General features: G+C 48.9%; 2 protein-coding genes across 2 annotated transcripts; both read right to left on the bottom strand.

Annotated features, from left to right (window-relative positions):
• Positions 1-738: 738 nt before the first annotated feature.
• PROCA1 (protein interacting with cyclin A1) lies at positions 739-8,348 on the bottom strand. Its single transcript, XM_006874200.1, is given in 6 exon segments — positions 739-809; positions 812-1,395; positions 1,493-1,651; positions 1,865-2,003; positions 4,864-4,950; positions 8,336-8,348. Coding segments are annotated over 6 exon segments (1,053 nt in total).
• Positions 8,349-12,413: 4,065 nt separating this feature from the next.
• On the bottom strand, positions 12,414-16,074 carry RAB34 (RAB34, member RAS oncogene family). The gene is given in 12 exon segments (XM_006874199.1): positions 12,414-12,481; positions 12,564-12,671; positions 12,807-12,897; positions 12,975-13,056; positions 13,207-13,258; positions 13,369-13,433; positions 13,528-13,629; positions 13,724-13,789; positions 14,807-14,898; positions 15,093-15,171; positions 15,930-15,957; positions 15,960-16,074. Coding segments are annotated over 12 exon segments (948 nt in total).
• Positions 16,075-20,789: the final 4,715 nt, after the last annotated feature.

Below are 20,789 nucleotides of genomic sequence, written 5' to 3'. Positions count from 1 at the left end.
CTGTGATTCCTCACAGAGCATCAGCCCACAGTGTAGTGAGTCAGTCTGGGAAAGTAAGGCTCCCCCCTCTGAACTGCTGGGCTCTGTAGAGATGTCAGAAGGACCCACTGCTATCCAGACTTGACCATCTTCACTCAACATTCTCCTGCTTTTCCTTTTCTTCATTCAAGATCTTTTTTTTTTGCAAAGGTTCTGGAAACTTCCTTAAGCACCAAAGTCTGCTTAGGGCCTAGCCTAGAGCATGACCACCTCAATGAGCAGATAGAAGCCTTGCAGTGGCCCTGGCCTCACCTTCCCCGTGCCATTTAGAGAAGGAAAGGCCAGGCCCAGAAGCACAGTGTAGGTTAAAAGGTTGATTTTATTGTGGGTTTATCACTGCAGACACTACTATCCCAACAACAGAATCCACACAGGTCAGCAACCCAGTACAGGAAGAACCCTCCAACCTATCCCAACCCACATGGACTCTTCTGTACTAGTCCTAAGATAAAAGAAAAACAAGTCTATGTCCCTCCTCTTCTCCCCAGTATGACCATAAAGGTCGGCCTCCCTCCCACCTTTTCCCTTGGACTTACTCATTGAACGCTGACTTGTCCTTCAGAAACCTTGACTCCAACTCTACCCAGAGCACCCATACACAGAGAAAGCCCAGTTGGAGAGTTGGAGGGAGAGAGAACAGCAGCAGAGGGTCAGCTTACAGGCTTGATTGAATTTATTCTTCACCCTGGTCACCTGGCCTCAACTGAGATTGGGGTTTGATATTGGGGGAGATTTCTGCTTATTTACCTTCCTGACTTGTGAGACCTTCCCCCAGACTTCTTGTTTGGGCTTGTGTTCTTGTCTCTCTTCTTGGGTGAGGAAACCTCCGCAATATCCTCACTGGAGGGTTCCTCCGGTCTGGTGTCGTAGCTGTCCTCACTCTCCAGGTCTTCCCGGCTGTCTAGGCTGGACTCTGACATCCTCGCCAACTCTCTTGGACTTAATGATCGGCCCAAATCTGGAGGTGAGGGTTCCGATTTGACTGGGCTCTTCTTAGTCACCTTGCTCCTCTTGATTTTTTTCTTCAGTTTTCCTTTCTCCTTGTCTGACAACTCCTCAGCTTTGTCTTTCTCCTTCTTCTTCTTTACCTTCTTGACCACCTTGCTGCCCTGGTTTTTACCTGTGGGGCTCTCAGAGCGCCAGATGGTAATGGGAACTGCTGAGTCTGGGGTCCCAGTGGCCGTAACTGTGCCAGTGCTCATGTCAGGTGACTTGGTGATAGGCCCCACCTGGGTCGGGATGGGAGGCTTGCTTTCTTCTTCATCCACTTCTCCATTGAAGTCATCTTCCACAAACTCCTCATGGGGGATGGGATGATGGATCACTGCCACTGAGACAGGCCTGTAGCTTTTACACCTGTAGGGGAAGGATGACCAGGAGAGAGGGCTGACAGGAAGTAGGAGGCAATGCTCACTAGAGCCCCCTTCTCCCCTGTCAGCCTACCAGCACTCACCAGCCATACCAGAACCTTTCCACACATTCTTCCTCTGGGATGAGCTCAAAACAAGGGGTCTGGATGATCTTGACACAGGTTGGGCCCATGTCTCGGGAGCAGGTATGGCCCACGTCTTGGGAGCTGCTGCTATCTGCCTTCTCTGAGCATTCCTTCACCCTGCCACACAAGACTCTCAGCCTGGCTCCCACACCTCCAGAGCTCCCCAAGGGTCCAGAGCCAACAACCTAAAGGACAGTGGGCTCCCCTGGGTTCTGCACCAACTGCCACAATACTTCCTCCAATTGCTCTTGCAGCACTAGGTGAATGATAGGGGCCTTTATGCCCAGGCATTTCTATGGTGCTGTGGGTCCCCAAAGAAGCAGCCCTCACCTAGAATCACAGTCACAGTGGCTGACAGCATGCAGGTGTAGCTGGTGGTGGCCGTAGTCTGAGATGAAGGGGTGGAGGATGTGCCTAGCACACTGCGTGTGTTTCCAGCAGTACCTGTTAGTCTCCTCCTGGAAGTCACCTGAGGGGTAGGGCCTGGGTCATTCAGGGGCAGCTGCAGCAGCATACCTGGGGTCTTCCCATAACTCAATCTAGAGACCATAAATGGACTTCTTGTTAAGTGCCATCAAGTTGGTTCTGACTCAGCAGATTTCCAAGGAGTCGCTGGTGGATTTGAACCACCAACCTTGCAGTTCAAATCAAACTTGCAGTCCAGTTCTCGTCCTACAATGCCATTCCAGGACTCCATCAGTGGTCTTGAGCCTCACCAAATTCACCGGCTACCACCACTATCCCCCTTGAACTATTATATCTAGGAGTCTTAATAGTAACTCCAGGAGTCCTGGTGTGGCGCTGTAGGATAAGCACTCGAACAAAAGGTCAGTTTGATTCGCAAAGTTGCTAGTTCAAACTCAACCAGTCACTCCTGGGAAACCCTATATAGGGCCACTATGAGTCAGAACCGACTCAACAGCACTTAATAACAATAGTAACTCTGGGTCCCTGCAGATTCCCTAAAGAAGGCCTGGCACCAAGTCTGTCATCTGTGACCCCTTCCCCTTTTCTCTACCTCTTCTCAGAAACTGCCCTACTCAGTCATCAGCTACTGCACTAAACAAAGTGCTTGGCTAGGGCAAGACCCTCTTGCCATAGCATATGGTAGAGCCTCAGGAGCCCCACTTTGTAATCCCTGTGATTGGCATCAGCAGTAGCTAGCCCTCTCATTTCTATGCCTACATTGTACATATCAAGAAAGTCACAAGGCCTGCTATGGTGGCCTCAGAACAACTAAGGCTACCCGCACCATCCTGCTCCCTGCCTGTGGCACCTCCTCCTCCACCCTTCACATCAGTTCTACTCTGGCCCTTTCTCTTCCAAGTTCTTTCTCCTGTCACCTTTCTCAGTTCCCTCCCCTTACCCGTGCCCACCTTCTTCTTTACCTCTAGTTCTATCGCCATCCATTTTCTCTCCCTAGTTGTTAGGGCAGGGGTGGGGAAACGCCTGAGGGCCATATAAGGCCTGAAAACCATTTGGTGGCAGTTCCAGCCATCACATTGTTGCTAAGTGCTATCTAGTTGGTTCCGACTCATAGTGACCCTGTATAGGGTTTCTGAAGAGCAGCCAGTAAGCTTAAACTGCAGACCTTGTGGTTCAAACCAACCTTGCAGTTCAGGTCATTAAAACCCACAGCATGTTTGACCAGATATGGCAGGCTAATCTTTAAGTTAAATTTTTTTTTGGCCTGCAAAAGATGTTATAAATATCCAGATGGCCCTTGGCAGGAAAAAAGTTCCTCACCCCTGCCCTAGAGACACAAACTTTTGAACAACCCACCCCCTAGCCTGAGCCCTTCCACCTTTCTTTAGGTATCACCCTTCTCCCAATCCCCAAAGATACCATGTCTGCTTTCCCAGGGCACCGGGAAAAGGCTGCCAATGACAGGTCAGGGTTAAGGAAGTCCTGGAGAAAGGGTCTTGCCTGTTTTGCTCAGATGATTGAACCCACTTTGGCCTTTCTGGTCCTTCACTCCCACTGCCTCACCTCTGACCCTGCCTAAGATTCCAGTCTACTCTTGGCTCTACACTCTCAGGCTACCACCCCAAAGACGAGAACTTCATATGTCCCTCACAGCCAAGAACCCAAGGTCTCAACACAACCAGGCAGAGGGCAAGAAGGTGTCCAGTACATCTCTGTGGGCAGTCTTATTGCCAGTTCCCCTGACACCAGCTCCACCCCACCCCCAGAGGAGGAAGAGGGGCACTGAGGAGTTGCCATGACAGGACAGCCTGACATGTGGTGCTGTGGCAGTGAACTATCTCCAGGACTGTGTCTTTATCTAGCCCCCAGAGGGGTGGAACTGGGTGAGACCTCTTGTTGGCCCCCAGGCTGTGGTGTGTCAGGAGCCCTGCTGGTTAAGAGCACAGCAGTTAGCTGAAAGGCCAGCAATTCAAATCCCCCAGCTGCTCTGCAGGGAAAAGGTAATGACAATTTGCTTCTCTAAAGATGGTTGTTAAGTGCTGATGAGTCACTTCATAGCAACTCTATATAGGGTTTTCAAGGAGCAGCTGGTGAGCTTGAACTTCTAACCTTGCGATTCAGACCAACCTTGCAGTCCAGTGCGTTAACTCACAGCACCACACTAGGACCTTGGAAACCCTATAAGGCAGTTCTGTCCTGTCTTATAGAGTCACTATGAGTTTGTTTGGTTTTAGGGTGTGGGTGTGTTAGTCCAAGTGGCTTTAAAAGTACTTGAAGGATGAGGACACTGCCACTTTGGTCTAAACCTTGCCCCACATCCCTCCACCTCCCCCAGCCAGGCTGTGAGGGTCCTGGGTCCCTGCCACTCCCTGACCACCTTGGTGACTTTCTCTGCTTCATTTCCTTCGGTATCTTTTCTCTATTCCATGGCAAATAAAGGGGTGGGAGGCTGGGCCTGGCTGGGACATCACCACTTCGGTTTGTTCACAGCTGCTGAATTGAAGCAAAGGGCAGCAGAGTGTCAAGTGCCCTGAACTCATCAGACAAATCTGAGTTCTAGTCCTTGCTCTGTCACCTACTAGCAGGGTGATCGAGGGCAAGTTAGCTAACTTCTCTGAGTCTTTCATTTCCTGATATACAAAGTGGAGATGGAGGCAATACCCATTTTTCAGGGTTACTGGGAAGATTCCATCCACATAGGTGAAAGCTACTCATTTGTGCTATACACAGGCAGAGAGTGACTGTGGCCTCAAAAAAGGGGTCTGGCATCAAGAAGTAGGGTGTGGAGGGACTGGGTAACCCTCTCAAATCCAAACACTTCCTCCCTCTGCCTATCACCAAGTCTCAGCTTTCCCAAGTGAGGGGTGAATGGGACCCCAAAGACAGTAATCCTCCAGACCCACCTTCAGAGGAGAAGGTAGATGTGTCAGTGCTGGATGCCACGCTAGCCAGCAGATGTCCTCTCTCCCAGCTGGGCAACCTGTTTATATCTGAGAGAGTACAGAGTGATGATGGCATTCCCCCTCCCCGTCCCCGCCACCTTGTCATTCATTCCCCCAACATTTGAGATGCTCCAGGTGTCAGGCCCCAGCTTCATCCTGAAGAGGTATATATTTTTAAAAGTCCCTTAAGAGGTGGGGTGGGGAGGACACAAGGGAAGTAGAGGAACAGATAATGACAACAGTGTGATAGAGACATCAGGGGTGGGGGGTGGAGAGGAAGGTCTGTGGAATCAGAACAAAGGTGCTTATTGAAACTAGGAAAAGGGAAGAGGATTTTAGAACACTTCTTAAAAGAAGCATCATTGGAGCTGATTCTGGAGTGGTGGCAAGGAGGGACAGTTCCAATGATGCCCAAAGGTGTGTTGGAGGTGGTCAGAGGGTGTCTCCAATGAGTAGACCATTCCCCAGCCATCAGTAACACTGGACTGATTCTGCCATTTCTCCTTTTCCTCCTACAGTTTAGACTTGTCCTTTGGAGCATCAGAGTGGATCCCTGCTTAAGAAAGGGAAGCTAACTGGGGGTTTCAGCCAGGCACAGGTCTTTAGTTATCCCTTTTTGTTTCCCATAGCACAGAAGTGTTCAATATTATGAGTCAGTGATAGATATTTCAAGCATTTCCCTCAAGACTCCTACTTCCCAGTATTAGTCCTCTCAGCAAACATTTTCACCTGCACAATCTGTGGCTGCTTTCACCCTCACTAACACTTCTCTACCTTGGGGACAAGGTATCCCTTCCTCCTGCTCAAAACAAGTTCCAGGTCCCAGCCAGAATTTTCACCTTCTCCCTCTTTACTATTGTTCTGTTGTTTTTTCCCCCAACAAGCTGACTTTCTATAAACAGGCAAAACACTATCAGCCCTGTTTCTCCCTCTACCACTGCCTATTCCTTTTCAACCCAAGTTTATTCATTCAACAAATACGCACCAGAAGAGGCTCAGTCACTACCTTTACTGACCCCTCAGAACCTTTACCTCCTTACCTCATCTACTTTAGTCACGGGCAGCCATTTAAAGACCACCTGTGATTTCCCGATATTCCAACGCAGTCATCTCCTTTTTGTCTCACCTCACTTGACCTTATTGACCAACTGATCTCTTCACATTGTTCCTTTGGCTTCCCAAACAAACTTCTCTCATCTTTCTCTTCCTTCTCTTCCTAGTTCTTTCCTGACTCCTTTGCTGTCTACTCTACCTCTGCTGTACTTCCATACATATTAGTGATTATCAACATCTGTCTTTGATCACCTTCTCAAAAAACTGCAAGCTTGTTCTGGCTAATTTTGTCCTCTCCCATGGTTTTAATACTCATCAACAAAATGACATATCCAGTATCCTCTTGGATGTCCCCAAAAGATCTTAAATCAGTATTTTCTATACAAACCATCTTTTCCCTACCTTCCTATCTTCTCTTATATCCTCCATTTCAGAGAACAATAGACACTTAAGCTAGAAACTTCACGATCATCCAACTTGGTAATCAATTATTGCCATATCCTGGTGTTGGCCCTGTGGGTTAATGTGCTAGACTGCAAAATCGGTTTGAACCACAAAGCCAGTGGTTCAAGCTCACCAGCTGCTCCTTGGAAACCCTACACAGGGTCTCACTATGGGTCAGAACTGACTTGATGGTACTTAACAATAAATAACAATACTTCCCTCAAGGAGCACAGTGGTACGATTACCACTGGACTTCAAATCACAAGTTCAAACCACAAGTTCAAGCCCACCAGGTGCTCTACAGAAAGATGAGGCTTTTTGTTCCCACAAAGATTTACAGCTACAGAAACCCTCTATAGGGTTGCCATGAGTCAACACTTAAAAACAACAACATACCTCTCGCATTACTTCTGTCTTGATTCAGACTTTCATACGCTCTAAGTTAGAAAGCCAAAGTAGCCTCGTGCCTGGCCTCTCTGCCTCCTGTCTGATGACCTGTTGCCATCAATATGATTCTGGCTCTTAACGACTATTGGTCAAAGTAGAACTGTCCCATACGGCTTCCAAGGCTGTAATCTGTACAGAAGCAGATGGCCACATCTCTCTCCCATGGAGCTTGCTGGGGGGTTGGAACTGCCAACTTTTCAGTAATTAGCCAAGCACCCAACCACTGTGCCACCAGGGTGCCTTCTCATTCTTCTCAGCCATTCCTTTGCGTTTTCTGAAATGCCTATTGGACCATATTCCTACTGATAGCATCCCACTGCCTTCAAGATCAAGTGCAAATTTGTAATCTTAATAGTACAGGCCCTCTGAGACCCAGGCCCTGGTTCCTTCCTCGGCTGTCAGTTTCTCTCACCCATCTATCCTTTCTCCTAACCATCACTCCTCCAGTCTTCTATCCTGCCTCCCACTACTCAAAAACACCAATTCACCGTGAAAAGAACAACTCTATCCAAGTAGAATTGACCATGCACCCTTGTATCATGTACCTAGAACCTGTGACATTCACAACATTACTCTGTAGCTCTCCCTGAGAGCTGTTATATTTATGTGTCTGGGATGTGGACGGAGCTGGGAATATTGGTTGAATTCAATGAATGAATAGATAGACTCCCTATTAGAGCCACAAAGAACTGTGGCATTAGAAACTCTGCTTAAGGCTCAAGCCTGGGAGCTCTTCTTTAGGAAAAGAGAATTGGTAAGAATGAACACCTTCTCAATGCCACTGATTTTAATTCTTAATTCCCACCATAGCCCATTCTATGATGGGGACACAGACTCAGAAAGGATAAGTAACTTGTCAAAGTACATAAAGTGGCAGAGTTCCCATTCAAACCCAATCTTCCAGGCTCCATAGCCTGTGATCTTTCACTCTACTTAGAGCTGGCTGAGTAGGCACACATGTAAACAAAGGGTTCCTTTATGAGTATGAGCTCCACAGCCAGGTCTTAAACCAACATCCTTCTCAGCTGTCACCTTCCCACTACACCTACTTTTCAACTCCAGGACACCAACTTTTCATTCACTGAAATCTGGGTCCACGGCCCCCTTTATCTGACTTGGACCCTATAAGGGCAGGCCAGTGGGCCCTGAGCCAGGGTCACCATTCAAACTCTGCCATGTGTCAGTTCACTTCAGGGTCATAGCCAATTCATTTTTCACAGAAGCTCTGACAACCACCAGCTTCGTTTGCAAAGGGGAGGAAGGGAAGACAGCCAATGCGGGATCTGAGGAATGCAATCTGCTCTCAGGTTCCAGAAGGCGGAAAGAGAGCTCCGGGCTGAAACAGCAGTCAGTGCTTTTGGAGCAGGAGCGACTGAGGGCGAACACAGGAGGGACTTCATAATGAATGAGGGTGATCTTATGAAAGGGAGATGGAGGTATTGGGGTCCCTTTTTCGGTAATGGACGCTAGAGCCTGATTTAGAACTCACAGGTGATGCTCATTTGTACAAAACTCTCCGTGCCCCGTGAGCGGAGGAACTACTGCAGCCCTTGTGCTACAGGGACTGGGGTTCTAGGTTGATATCAAAGCAGCCGAATTGGGAAGGGAAGGGGAAAAGGAAGGGAAGGAGCAAGGGAGGGAAAGAGGAAGGAAGGAGAGGAGAGAAGAGGAAGGAAGGAAAGAACAGTGTGCACGCGTCTCCTAGGAAATGCCCCTCCGGCTCCGCCCCCACCTGAAAGCAATTGTGATGTCACGCAAGGAACCTCCAGACTCCGCCCTCCGGAGCAATGGAAACGACCGCTGCAACCCAGGCGAGTGTTTGGGTGTTGGGCCATAGGCTCCAGCCTGGTCTTGCGTTTAATGGGTGGCGGCCGACTAACACCCAGCAGGGCCTTCAAGTTCTACAGCAGAAGCTGCAACTTTGGTTTCTGAGGTACAGCCCAGCCAAAGCGGCAAGCGATCCTCCCAGCGTCTTCAGAACCCTGGCCCTCAATCATTGGTCCACGGCTCCGCGTAGACCCGTCCCCAAACTAACTCCGCCCCATTCTGAACGTTAGCCCCGCCTCCTCTCTTGAATACTAGTCTTCGGTTCCACACCCTCCAGGTGTCTCTAAGCCACGTCCCCGGTCCGAAGCCCACCCTCAATCTTCCGCACCGTCCCCTGCTTACCTCTGCTCTTTCTCTCATCACAGATGTTGGTCTTGAGCCTAGGTCTTTCCCTAGTCCATCTTTCAATCGTTAGTGTCGTCCTGACCCACATATTTCTCAGCCCAATTCTTCGTTCTTAACGGGGCTCTCTTGTCACAGAAGTCCAATCCTGAACTTCAGCTAGGCCAAGCTCTCAGTCCAACCGTAAACCCGTCTGTTTCACCCTAGTACCCTGATTCTGCCTCATGCTTGCCCAGCCTCCCTCCCAGCTCTATCTAGACTTGGTGGTCTTCCCAACCCAGTTCTGACCTTTAGCCACGTTCTTCATTAGGGACCTCCCTGCTTCTCTCAGGCTCCTCTTTATCCCACCTTTAACCCTAGCACCTCCCCTTTCTTCTTTCTGGCCAAAACCTTAGCTCGGCCGCTCAGGGCCAGCCCTCATTCCCATCCCGTTCCTCTCCAGCTCTTAGTCCGACCCCCCGGCCTTAGCCCCGCCCCCGCCCCACCCAAGTCCTTCCCTTAGCCCCTCCCCAGTTCACGCTCAACCCTACGCTTTGGCTTTCCTCCCCGCCTCCCCTCAAACCCTTCGAAATCTAGTTTGGGCTTCAAGCCTACCCTAACCTCTGTAACCGCACTCAGTCCGCGAGATCGACCTCTGCAGCCCTCCTGGTCACCCTCTGGGTTGCCCTAGATCCTTCTGGCTCAGGCAGGAGCTCTCACGGTCTCCACCGTTGGCTCAAAACTCTTGGATGAGGTCGTGGTGTTGGCCTAGGTCCGGGGCCAGCAGGGGCAACCGCCCCCCAGCGTTTCTTCCTAGGCCAGGTGGGAGACCAGAGACTCTACCCAATAAAGCGCTTTATAAACTTGACTTGTCGGGTGGGCGGGCGTTACCATGGCTGCATTCATTCATGGTAACCTACTACACACACCTCTCAGACCGTATACATCACTGCACATGCTATTCACACACTGTTGTTAAGTACCGTCAGTCGATTCCAACTCATAATGACCCTGAATAGGGTTTCTGAGGAGTGGTTGGTGAGCTTGCACGTGAAAAACCTACTTACCACAGACTAATACAAATACATATATATGCGCTGCAGGTTTGCTCTGGACAGCAAGGTACCAAAAAGCAAGGTCGGAGGTTCAAACTCACCAACCGCTCCTCAGAAACCCTATATAGACAGGGTCGCTATGAGTTGGAACCGACTCAATGACTCTTAACACACAACATAGACTCATACCCCCGATCCCTACACATCCCACAGCACAAACACCCCACTCCATTATTGTGGTACAAAGTTCACATACACACATTATTAACAGGCTCGGTGCAAAGCAAAAGAAGTTCTGGTGGTACAGTGAGCTAAGTACTGAGCTATTTACCACCAAGACTTCGTGTGATTCAAACCCACCAGCCACCACGTGGGGAAAAAATGAGGCAAACTGCTCCCTGTAAAGTCTTAGAAACCCTAGGAAACAGTTCCTCTTAGTCCTGTAGGGTCACCATGAGTGGGAATAAACTGATGGCAGTAGTGGATGCAAGGCAATCTAGTAAGGAAACAGATGAAAAAGAATAATTACAGAAGAATGGGAAAATCTTAGAACAGCATCTTTAGCATTCCTCAAATTACACCCCTGCATTTTTCTTGGCAGAAAACTTCAGTCAGGTTATGCCTCAAAGCAAAGCGAGGAGAAAGGATGGTAGTTAATTTGCGCTTTTTTCAGGGTCATCAAGGGCCCCTCCTGCTATTCCATCTATGCCTGTACTTTCCTCCAGAGGAGGAGCCCAGCTCCCCCTACTCAGCATAGCTGTAGGGAGGTCCAGCACAAGCAGAGGAGAAAAAGTTAGGAGCAAGTTTGGGAATGGGCAATGTATTTGTAAGTGGAGGGAAAAAAATTCTTTTTGAGTGGAACCTGACTCATAGTGAACCTATCGGACTGAGTAGAACTGCCCCATCTGCTCTGCAAGGAATCCTGGTGTGGCACTGTAGGTTAATGCACTGAACTGCAAAGTTGGTTTGAATTGCAAGGTCAGCGGTTCAAGCTCACCAGAATGCTCCTCGGAAACCCTATACAGGGTCACTATGGGTCGTAAACGACTGAACAGCACTTAACAATAACAATCTTCACAGGATCACACTGTCACATCTTTCTCCTGTAGAGTGGCTGGTGGATTCAATCCACTGACCTTTCAGTTAGCAGGTGAATGCTTAACCACTATGCCAGCTGGGCTTTTTAAGTGGAGAAAAGGTATATAGAAAAGCCAACCCTTCCAGGATAGAGATGCTAGGTGAAAATAGAGTCAGGGACGGGATGAACAGAGCACTCACTGACTGGGAGCTGGGATCTATGTTCTAGGCTTGGCTCTCCATGACCTTCCAAGATGACGCCAGGCTCTGGATCAGATGTCAGTAGTCACTTTTCCCCCAAATGGTTATTGTATTAGAGTTCTGAACTCTCATTCTTTATTAGTACTTTATCTTATTTCATTTACACAACCCCATTAATTCATTACTAACAGCCCCATTTTACAGATGAGGAAACTGAGGTACAGAAGATAATTATTTGCCTAAGTTCCTATATTAATAAGGGTGGGCATAAAGATTAAAATATAGGTCCTCCTGACTCAAAGCACATCTTCTGAATAAAGAACTAAGCTCCCACCCTCCCTAAGCCTTCTGGTCAATCCAAAAAGCATCCAAAACTCATTAGCTTCTCAGTGAATTCAGAGAAATATTTTTCAGAATGCAGAAAGAGGGTTAAAAAGAAAGGGAGGGGGATTCCAATGGTAGAAATTTGGGTATATAATTAAAGCATCAACTATGTGGGAGGAAGGACCAGAGGAAAGTTTCCCAGAGCCAGCCATTCAGTTCTCACCCAGTGAGGGTCCCAGAGCCTGATCCCTGAGCTCCCAGTCTGTCTGAGTCCTCCTATCCAAGGACTAAACATAGAATCCTAGCAAGAAACTCTAGTCTCCCAAATGGCCACATGTACCCATTCCACATTCCTCTTTCCCAACGAAGGACTCCAGTCCCCAAAATGTAGTAACACAGAAATTTTAATGCATAAGGCACATGTGAGCAGATACAATTAGGCATTCTCATGCCCAAAGGATCCAGCAGGCTGAGCAAAACAGCAGGGGTTCCCTCCCCTCGCCCAGCCATCTCTACCTGCTGAATACCCTAGAGAGTCCCTGGAGACAGGTTGGGGCATCCAGTCTTTGGCATGATGGTACTTGGGGACAGGGAGTGAATAGCATGGTCCCAGCTACCCCTTTGAGGATACTGCCATCAAAAGGCAGCTCTTTGGTCTTAAAAAAAAACCAATTAGTGCAAATGTCCAGGGGTCAAGTTCTGAGTGAGTCAGGGTAACACAGTACCCAGGGCTGGGCAGTTTCTAGACAGACCCGTCACCCTTCAAGGGCAACATGTAGACTTCTTCTTGCTGGCAGTTAGGTAGAGATTGCTGTCGTCACTCTTGATGCCTGAAGAAGGGTGGGCAAGATGTGAATCAGGGAATGGAGGGCCCTCTTACTCTCTGAAATCCTCATCTAGACAGGTACTTACGGACAACATCCCCAATGCGCCGGGTCCCTGACTTCTCCAGCTCAGTCAGCACGTTGGCCTCGAAGGTCAGTGCTGCCACCCGGAAGAAAAACTCCCGAACATTCTCACCTGAACACAGGGCACAAATGGGTACTCAGGGGTAGTGTCAGGCCTAGGGACACTGGGCACAACTTAGAGATGAAGTGAGAAAGAAACATCAGCAGGGAAGGAAGCAGCAGAGATGACTTGAAGCTTCCGACTCACCAGTGAGAGATGAGACTGCCCAGTACTCAGCCTTCATCTCTTGAGCCACTTTGAGTGCATCTTTCTCCATCACCACATACTGAGCAGGAGTCTGAAGGAAGGTCAGAGTCAGATGGGGAAGGAGGGTCTCCCTACCAACATGAGCACTCCCCTCACTGGCACACTTACACTCAGATCCTTCTTGGAACCCACGAGGAAGAGAAGCACGCCAGAAGGATCATTCTCCTTGAGTGCATCAGCTAGCCACTGCCTACAACAGAGGGGCAGGGGTAAGTGAGGCTAAGCAGCTCTTCTCTCAACACTAATACGCCAATCACTTCCTCTCTAGTCCTAGTTGCATTCTTCTTCTTCCCTATCACGTCCTGACCACCCCCATTAATATTTCAACAGGTCCACATACTTGGTATGTTCCAAGGAGGTCACATCATTCAGGTTAAAGACAATGATGATGGCTACACGTGTGGAAGAAACAGTATCAGTTGATGAAAAGGCATTAGTGGCTCACTTTCCCAATTCTCCCAGCTGTAGAAGCCAGGTTACCCTGCTTCACCTCGTCTCTTACCTTGAGCTCCTCGGTAGTAGGTGGATGCAATACATTTGAACCTCTCCTGTCCAGCGGTATCCCAGCTGGGAAGGAGAGGTGAAGCACAGGTGTGTGGGGATAGTGATAGGTAGGTGCTGGGAGAAGAGTAGGCTCTAAGGGGGTGGAAGAAGTACTCACAGCTGCAGACTGAAGGGGACGCCCAACACCTCAAATCGTTCCATCTCAAAGTCTACTCCAATTGTGGCCTTATAATTCTTATCAAAGGTGTCTTTGCAGAATCTGAGGGGAACCAGATGCTCTGACCCTTAGCCCAGCCCACCTGGCTTGGTTTAGCCCCACCTTGCCTAGCCCAGCCCAGTCTAGCACCCCTTACCTATTAATGAGGCAAGTTTTCCCCACAGACAGGTCCCCGACCACAATGACCTTGGAGATCTTAAATCTGCTGGGTACAAGAATGGGCAGGGGGAGTAGGTACCAGTCCCTTCACCGTAGGAAGTTCCAATGCCCCCTACAAGGTTCAGAAAGGTAGCTGCACCCCAGGTTGAGGTTACTGTAGACACCAGGCCTCCCAAGCAGCTGCTTAACAGAGAAATTTGGGGAGAAAGGATGTTTTGTGCTTTAGCATCAGTGACATCAATGTAAATTCCAGCTCTCATACTTTGAACGTGTTACTTGGCCTCTCTGAACCTCACTTTCAACACTACTAAATGAAGATATAAGATATACTTTACTATATAGGGTCGCTATGGGTCAGAACCAACTCAATGGCACTTAACAACAACAACAACAACTAGGATGTTGTAAAGTTGTTAAGTGGATTCCAACTAGTGGGAACCCCATGTGTATCAGAGTAGACCTGTAGGGTTTTCAATGGCTGAATTTTTGGAAGTAGATAGCCAGGCAACTTTGGGTGGATTTGAACTTCCAATCTTTAGGTTAACAGCCAAGTATGGTAACAGTTTGCATCACTCAGGGACTTCTAAAATGAGAACTGTCCTATATTCTACAACACATTTTAACCACATCACATTTTAACATCTCTGTTAAATGTATCTTAAAGTGATGGTGTTTTCCAATTTATAAAATAGACCCAACACACTGTCTGGTACACAGTAAATGCTCATTTAATGATAGCAACCATTACTCCCTTCACAATATACTCCCTCCACCACAATAGAACTCATCCCCATTGGCATAACTCTCTGCTCTGGGACTAAGGGATGGTGTATGGGTACCCTATGTTGGGCAGCTTCTCTTTGTCAGGCATCTGCCACCTTCCTACCTCTTCGCATCTCACAGGATTCTCACAACAACGCTATTGGGAAGAAGGGGGAGAACACAGGAGCTGTGTTATGGCAGGGGCTGAAATGGAGTCCCAGGGGTGGTTATGTATCCTTGCTGTGATTAAAGGGTTTCTTGGGATTCCCATTCTTTGTTATGGGTATTCCCAACTCACCCCACGGTGCCTGTCCGGTGCTCCTGGCAGGCGCTGGTGACCTTGGGTTGGAAGTCTTTGTGCACATGCAAAGCGGCCTCCTTCCTCAGGCACTGAGCGAGAAGGGTGGACAGAGAATGAGACTCACCCACTCCTCGCCCTAATCCTGTTGCCAAACAGCCCCGGGAGACCACCCAGAAGCATCAGGCCTACCGCGGCAGCAGGGCTAACCAAGCCTGTCTGGTGCCGCCTTTTCCCCGCCCACTCCCAGCCGCAAACAGAGGCCCGACGTGGCCCTGGCGCCTACCTGGGGCAGCTCCGACAGAACGCGGTCCCTCCTCACTGGCGCCAAGATGTTCATCGTGTCTGCGGCCTTGCGGGGTGCTCTTAGAAGGCGCGGAGGCCTGATCCGCTCTGGCGACCCGGGCCCGTGTCGACCCAACAATTACCCGCGGCCGGGGTGTCCCGACTACAACTCGAGGCCACTGGTTGCCTACGGGAGCCCGCGGCACTGGCGACGCTACGACCACCGCTGGCCACGGGGATGAGACACTCACCCGAGGCCGAGGCGAGCCCACAATCACCCGGGACCGGGATGTTCCGAAGACGACTCGGGGGCGGGGAGACCCTTCAGCCACAAAACGGGGGCGGGTAATCCCGTCTGGTATAGCCCGGGACTCGGCAGATCCTACAATAACGCGGGGCCGGATAGACCCTACAATAATCCGGGGCCGCGGAGACCCGACGACAACTCGGGATTGAGGTGGCCCTACCATAACCAGGCGACCCCAAGGCGCGGAGCAGCCCAGCCCCACGGGGTCAGTGTAGGCAAAGATGGGCAGTAAAGGCACGAGGGGCCGCTAAGATGCTGGGACCAGGGGCCAGGCCGCTGCACGGCTTCGCATCCCACTCAACTGGCCCTTAGCGGGTGCTGTAACTTGATCCCCGGAAATTCCTGGAGAAGGGCTGCCCCCTCCGCCCCTCTCTCTGCAGCCCGGGCCCTCGGAGCCCGCCCCGGCCTTCCCCCCCTTGTTTTCCCTGAGCTGCCAGAACTCAGGTTTCTCTGTCAGATGCCTTTGATCCAGAGCACCCAGGCCGTCCTTCCCTGTACTCCTTTGCTGTGCTGTGCTTCTGGGACCCTTACCCAGTCGAATTGGTGAGGGGAGTCAGTGGTTACTGCGCAGCATCTGACAAGGCCAGGAACCGGAGGGGAGGGGAAAGGGGGAGAGAAGAGGCCCAAGGAGAGGCGGTGCTTTCCTCATCGATTCCAGGCCCAGGAGGTGACTCATAAGACTCTGCCCCCGCTCGCCCTTCTGCCCAGGTTGGGGGTGGCGGGGTGGGGGGGTGCAGAGGGAGTTGGGGAAGCGCATAAAGGGGGTGTCAGGGTGAGAACGGGATGCTCACAGATGACAAAGACTTCTGAATTCTTCCCCGAGATTGCTGTGTAATTTGGGGATGCCGAAAACCAAGCTGCCCCATTCTAGGGAGGATAAAAAAGGTCCAAATGGACCTGGAACTCTGCCTTTTGGGGAAGTCACTCTGAGTCGTGAGGATCCCTCCTTTAGTATAGGTGTTCTGTTGTTGTTAAGGACCCATAGCGATCCTGTACAGGGTTTCCAAGGCTGTAAATCTTTACGGGAGCAGAAAGCCTCATCTTTCTCCCACGGAGCAACTGGTAGTTTCGAACTGCTGACCTTGCGGTTCGCAGCCCGATTGGTAACCACTACGCTACTGGCCCCTTTGACATCTCCCCCCCATCTCAAGGACAACTTCTTTTTGCAAAATCCTATTGCATTTTGGACAAAGACCTTCTGCTTGACTGGACTTTTACTGCCAACAAGTCCCGGCACAATTGATAAACCATGTCACTTCTCGGCATTTCAGTTTCCACAGGTGTTGTCTTCAAAACTCTGTTCTAACATTCTAGAATTTTGCCTCATTCTCCACGAGTCAACCTAACTGTAATCTTTGCGATGGCAAAGTTGTCTCTTGGCACTGCAGGCCATCTTCCTTGAGACTGGAAGTTGCTCAAAATGGGAAGCTCCGGAGACCAGACTACACCATCCGCTAGCGAGAGCAAATAAACACGTGTCCTTAAGAAAACTACAACTCCCAAAAAGCCCTATTGCCTTACAGGAGGAGCAGAGAAATTAAACCTAACTACCATTCCCGGCGGGCGCTCTGCTACAAATTATCCAATCCGTTTTGAGTGAAAAGCATCGCGAGTCTTCTGCGAGAACTGGTTCTATAAGCCCGTGAGAACGGGTGTTGCAGACCCTTTTTACGAAGATGGCGCCGAAGGCGAAGAAGGAAGGTGTGTGTTGGGGCTCGGGGGCCGCTCTTAGTTATAGAATCCCCTCAGAGCGGACGAATTAAGAGGACAGCTAGTGAGTGGGCTAATCTCGGGGACTTAGCTCCGCAGCCACTGACCACATTTGGACCACGCTGCTGCGTATGCGGGCCGTGTGAGTTCAACCGCATGGGCTGGGCTCCAGTGAAGCAATCCTAGACGCTACCATCCTCTGGGGAGAGCCAGTCGGAAACATAGCTCTTTTGTCACCAAAGCGGAAAGGAATCTGTGCCCTCAGTTTTTTCTCTTTTTTTTTTTTTGGTTAAACGACATAATGTAGCCCCCCGGGTGGTATGTTTGTGTAAAGCTAGTAAACTTTAAGGCACGTATCAAGCGCTCGGTCAATGCTACTTCCATTTTTCTAAATTGTATCCCGGGATTACACCAAGTTGATCTTTTTCGCCCCTAGTGTCGTGCGTATGATGGAAAAATCTTAACCTTCTGAGACTTGTGATGTCTTCAAAGGAACCACTGATGCACGTGTGGGCCAGGAGCGCCCGCCACAGGTGTTGAAAGCAGAATTAATGGCTGTCTGAGTCTTGGGATCTCATTTTCTTTCCTTCTCTCTCAGCCCCTGCCCCTCCCAAAGCTGAAGCCAAAGCAAAGGCGTTGAAGGCCAAGAAGGCAGTGCTGAAAGGCGTCCACAGCCACAAAAAAAAGAAAATCCGCACGTCACCCACCTTCCGGCGGCCCAAGACTCTCAGGCTCCGGAGGCAGCCCAAATATCCTCGGAAGAGCGCCCCCAGGAGAAACAAGTCAGTATTACCCCAGTATTCTTGGAGAAAGTATCCTCCATTGGTAATTTGGAAGTAACATTTGGCCTGCATAAACATGGCTCTCAAAAACATGTTAGTAACCAGTGGCATCCCTAATGAGAGTGAACCTTATGTGAATATTCTAAGTCAACTCGGGGTCACTGTCAAAATTTTGTTAGGATAATTATTTTTATATGTGATCAGGGCTTTAAATTAATTGAAAGTCTACTTTCTTGGGAGAATAAAGTAGGGCTTAGATAGTTGATATCTTGTTTGTTGGGGCTTTTGCTGTTGTGAATTTTAGAGAACAAAGATGTGGGTTAATTCTAGATTGACAAGTGGTGGTTTGCCACAATGTGTAGAAAGCTTTTTTACATAGCTTAAGGAATAGTCGAGTGGGTGGAGATGAACAAGAGGTTGGAGTTCTTGTGTGTTTTGTTAGGGTACTGCAAATAACTGGTTTTGTGGACCAGGGTAGCAGTTGCCAGTGGGTTTCTGTTCACAAAGCTTACAAAGGGAAGTGGGTATGTACATAGAAGAAGGTTGGCCCTACCTCCTTAGCACACCCATTTTTACCTAGAATTTAGTGTAGTGAGAGTTTTATGAGCTGACCTCGACCTTCCAGACAGGAAGTAATGTCTAGGTAAACAGAACTTGGCTTGTCTGAATTTCAGGAAGGAAGCACATGCTAGGTGTGCTCAAATTGCTGTAAATAAAATGTTGCTGTCAAGAATTGGTGGCCTTTAAGCATAGAACCAGTTTTCAGCAACTGAAGATTGCAGAAATGGGCTCAGAATAAAGTACCAACATTCTGTGGAACCCTTGCCTGGGTTTCTTAGTCTAGCCTTGTGCTTTTGGGGTAAGTTGGTTAATATTTCAAGCCTAAACTTTCTTTCACTGTTCTCCTCAAGAATGTTAGATAAAAGATGTGAAACGGTTTGGAACTCAAAAAGTCCCTGGGTTTCATGGTGCAAATGATGACCCATTCAGCGACCAAAGTCTGACAAAAATGATTGTTCCCTTGTTGTCTGATGCACTGGGTTCTTTGGTTTGGGGCACTAAAAGGGAACACCCTTTCTTACCCTGCTGGGCTCTGGCCAGGTGACTTGCCTTTTGTCTCCCCTAGGCTTGACCACTATGCCATCATCAAGTTCCCTCTGACTACTGAATCAGCCATGAAGAAGATTGAAGATAATAATACGCTTGTGTTCATTGTGGATGTCAAGGCCAACAAGCACCAGATCAAACAGGCTGTGAAGAAGCTCTATGACATTGACGTAGCCAAGGTCAACACCTTAATCAGGTGAGTGGGGTCCCATGGAATCAGGAGAGGGCTGGGCCATAAAAGTCAGAAATCCTGAGTGACAGGAGGTTTCTTGATATTACTGCTGACATCAGCAGTGGGCTTGTAAAACTGGAGAAAGGGGCAGCTCCAGCTGTAAATAAATTACTTTGTATTAATGGTGTATAAGGAGACAGACATTGGTTGTCCCGCTTCTAAAATTTGCTTCGTGGGGTTGGTGCTTATTTTCTTGATCTCTGCATCTGTAGGCAGCAGTAACAACATTTGCTGGGCATACAAAATTGCCCGCTTGAAAATTAGCTTACTATGCTTCGTCATGCATTTAACTGACTGACTCCTGGTGTGTGTGACACTATGGGCATGGAACTGCAAGGTTCAAACTCTCCAGCTGTGATGGCTGGAACTGCAGTTGTCTTTTACTGCTGACAGGCCGGACTTTCTGTACCCCTGATCTAGAGTAAGACAGTTTGTGTCAAAATAGGTTTGGCTCTTAAAATGTCCTGTGCTGTTTCTCATAAAAGATAATTGGGAATTAGCTTAACTTGTAGCTCTGCGCAAATGATGGAAAAATCACTATTTGGAAAAGAATGACAAGAACAAAGGAACCACTGATGCGCCCAAACCTGGGTAGGGGAGGAAGTGGGTGGAGGCAATAAGAACATCAGGACTAAGGCTTCCTTCACCCCAGGCCCGATGGAGAAAAGAAGGCATATGTTCGACTGGCTCCTGACTATGATGCTTTGGATGTTGCCAACAAAGTAAGCTTCCTCTTCTATAAACTCCTAACACCTAACTTCTGGGTGAAAATAATGCCTTTGTTAGTGACCAAAACCTGACATTTGGAGATGAGCCTTAACTGGCTGTACCCTAACGGGCCTTACCCTCATTTTCTCTCATTTTATAACCATAACATTTCCAGCTTAGTTTTGACATTTCAGCTTAGTAACAGTGCTCCCTTTTGTTTTTCAGATTGGGATCATCTAAACGGAGTTCAGCTGGCTAATTCTAAATATAAATTTTTTCAATACATATGTTCTTGTCTCTGTTTCTGATTGGGCTGGGAAGAAATCCTGCTATGGCACACACATGCTACTGGGACAAAACACTTTATTTTGTCCCTGTTGGAGCAGTCCACCCTATCACCCCGCCGTATTTGTTGTGAGCCCTGGTGGTAGGAGCTTAAGTACTAGAGAGATTTGAGGCCTTACAAAGAACTGATTTGTTTATCCCTAGAAGTATCTGTTTATGAAGGCAATAATCAGAGTTTGGGATGGAGAGAATAATTTTTCAAAGTTTTCATTTAGCATCTGTTTCAAGGCAGTGTAGTATATGGGTTGGTTGGCTTTCAGGTAGCAACCTGTCCCCACACCCGTCAACCATGTCCAACCGGTCTGTCTGCTGCTCTTTACTCCTTGCCCAAGAAAAGGACAAGGACTTCAGAGGAGTGCTTTCATAGTGCTTTCAATAGTGGGTGCAGGTGCCTGAGGTGAGAGAGAGTTTGGCCACAAAGAACACCCCAGGTTTGGGGTAAAGTCTCAGTTAATGAGAGGCGGTTCTCCTTTGCTGTGCTTTTTTTTGAGTCTCAGCCCTTGTGTC

This window comes from Chrysochloris asiatica, unplaced genomic scaffold, assembly GCF_000296735.1.
Source record: "Chrysochloris asiatica unplaced genomic scaffold, ChrAsi1.0 scaffold00266, whole genome shotgun sequence".
Classification (NCBI taxonomy): Eukaryota; Metazoa; Chordata; class Mammalia; order Afrosoricida; family Chrysochloridae; genus Chrysochloris; species Chrysochloris asiatica.
Note: the sequence above shows the minus strand (reverse complement) of the source record. Positions and strands in the feature narration are given on the sequence as shown.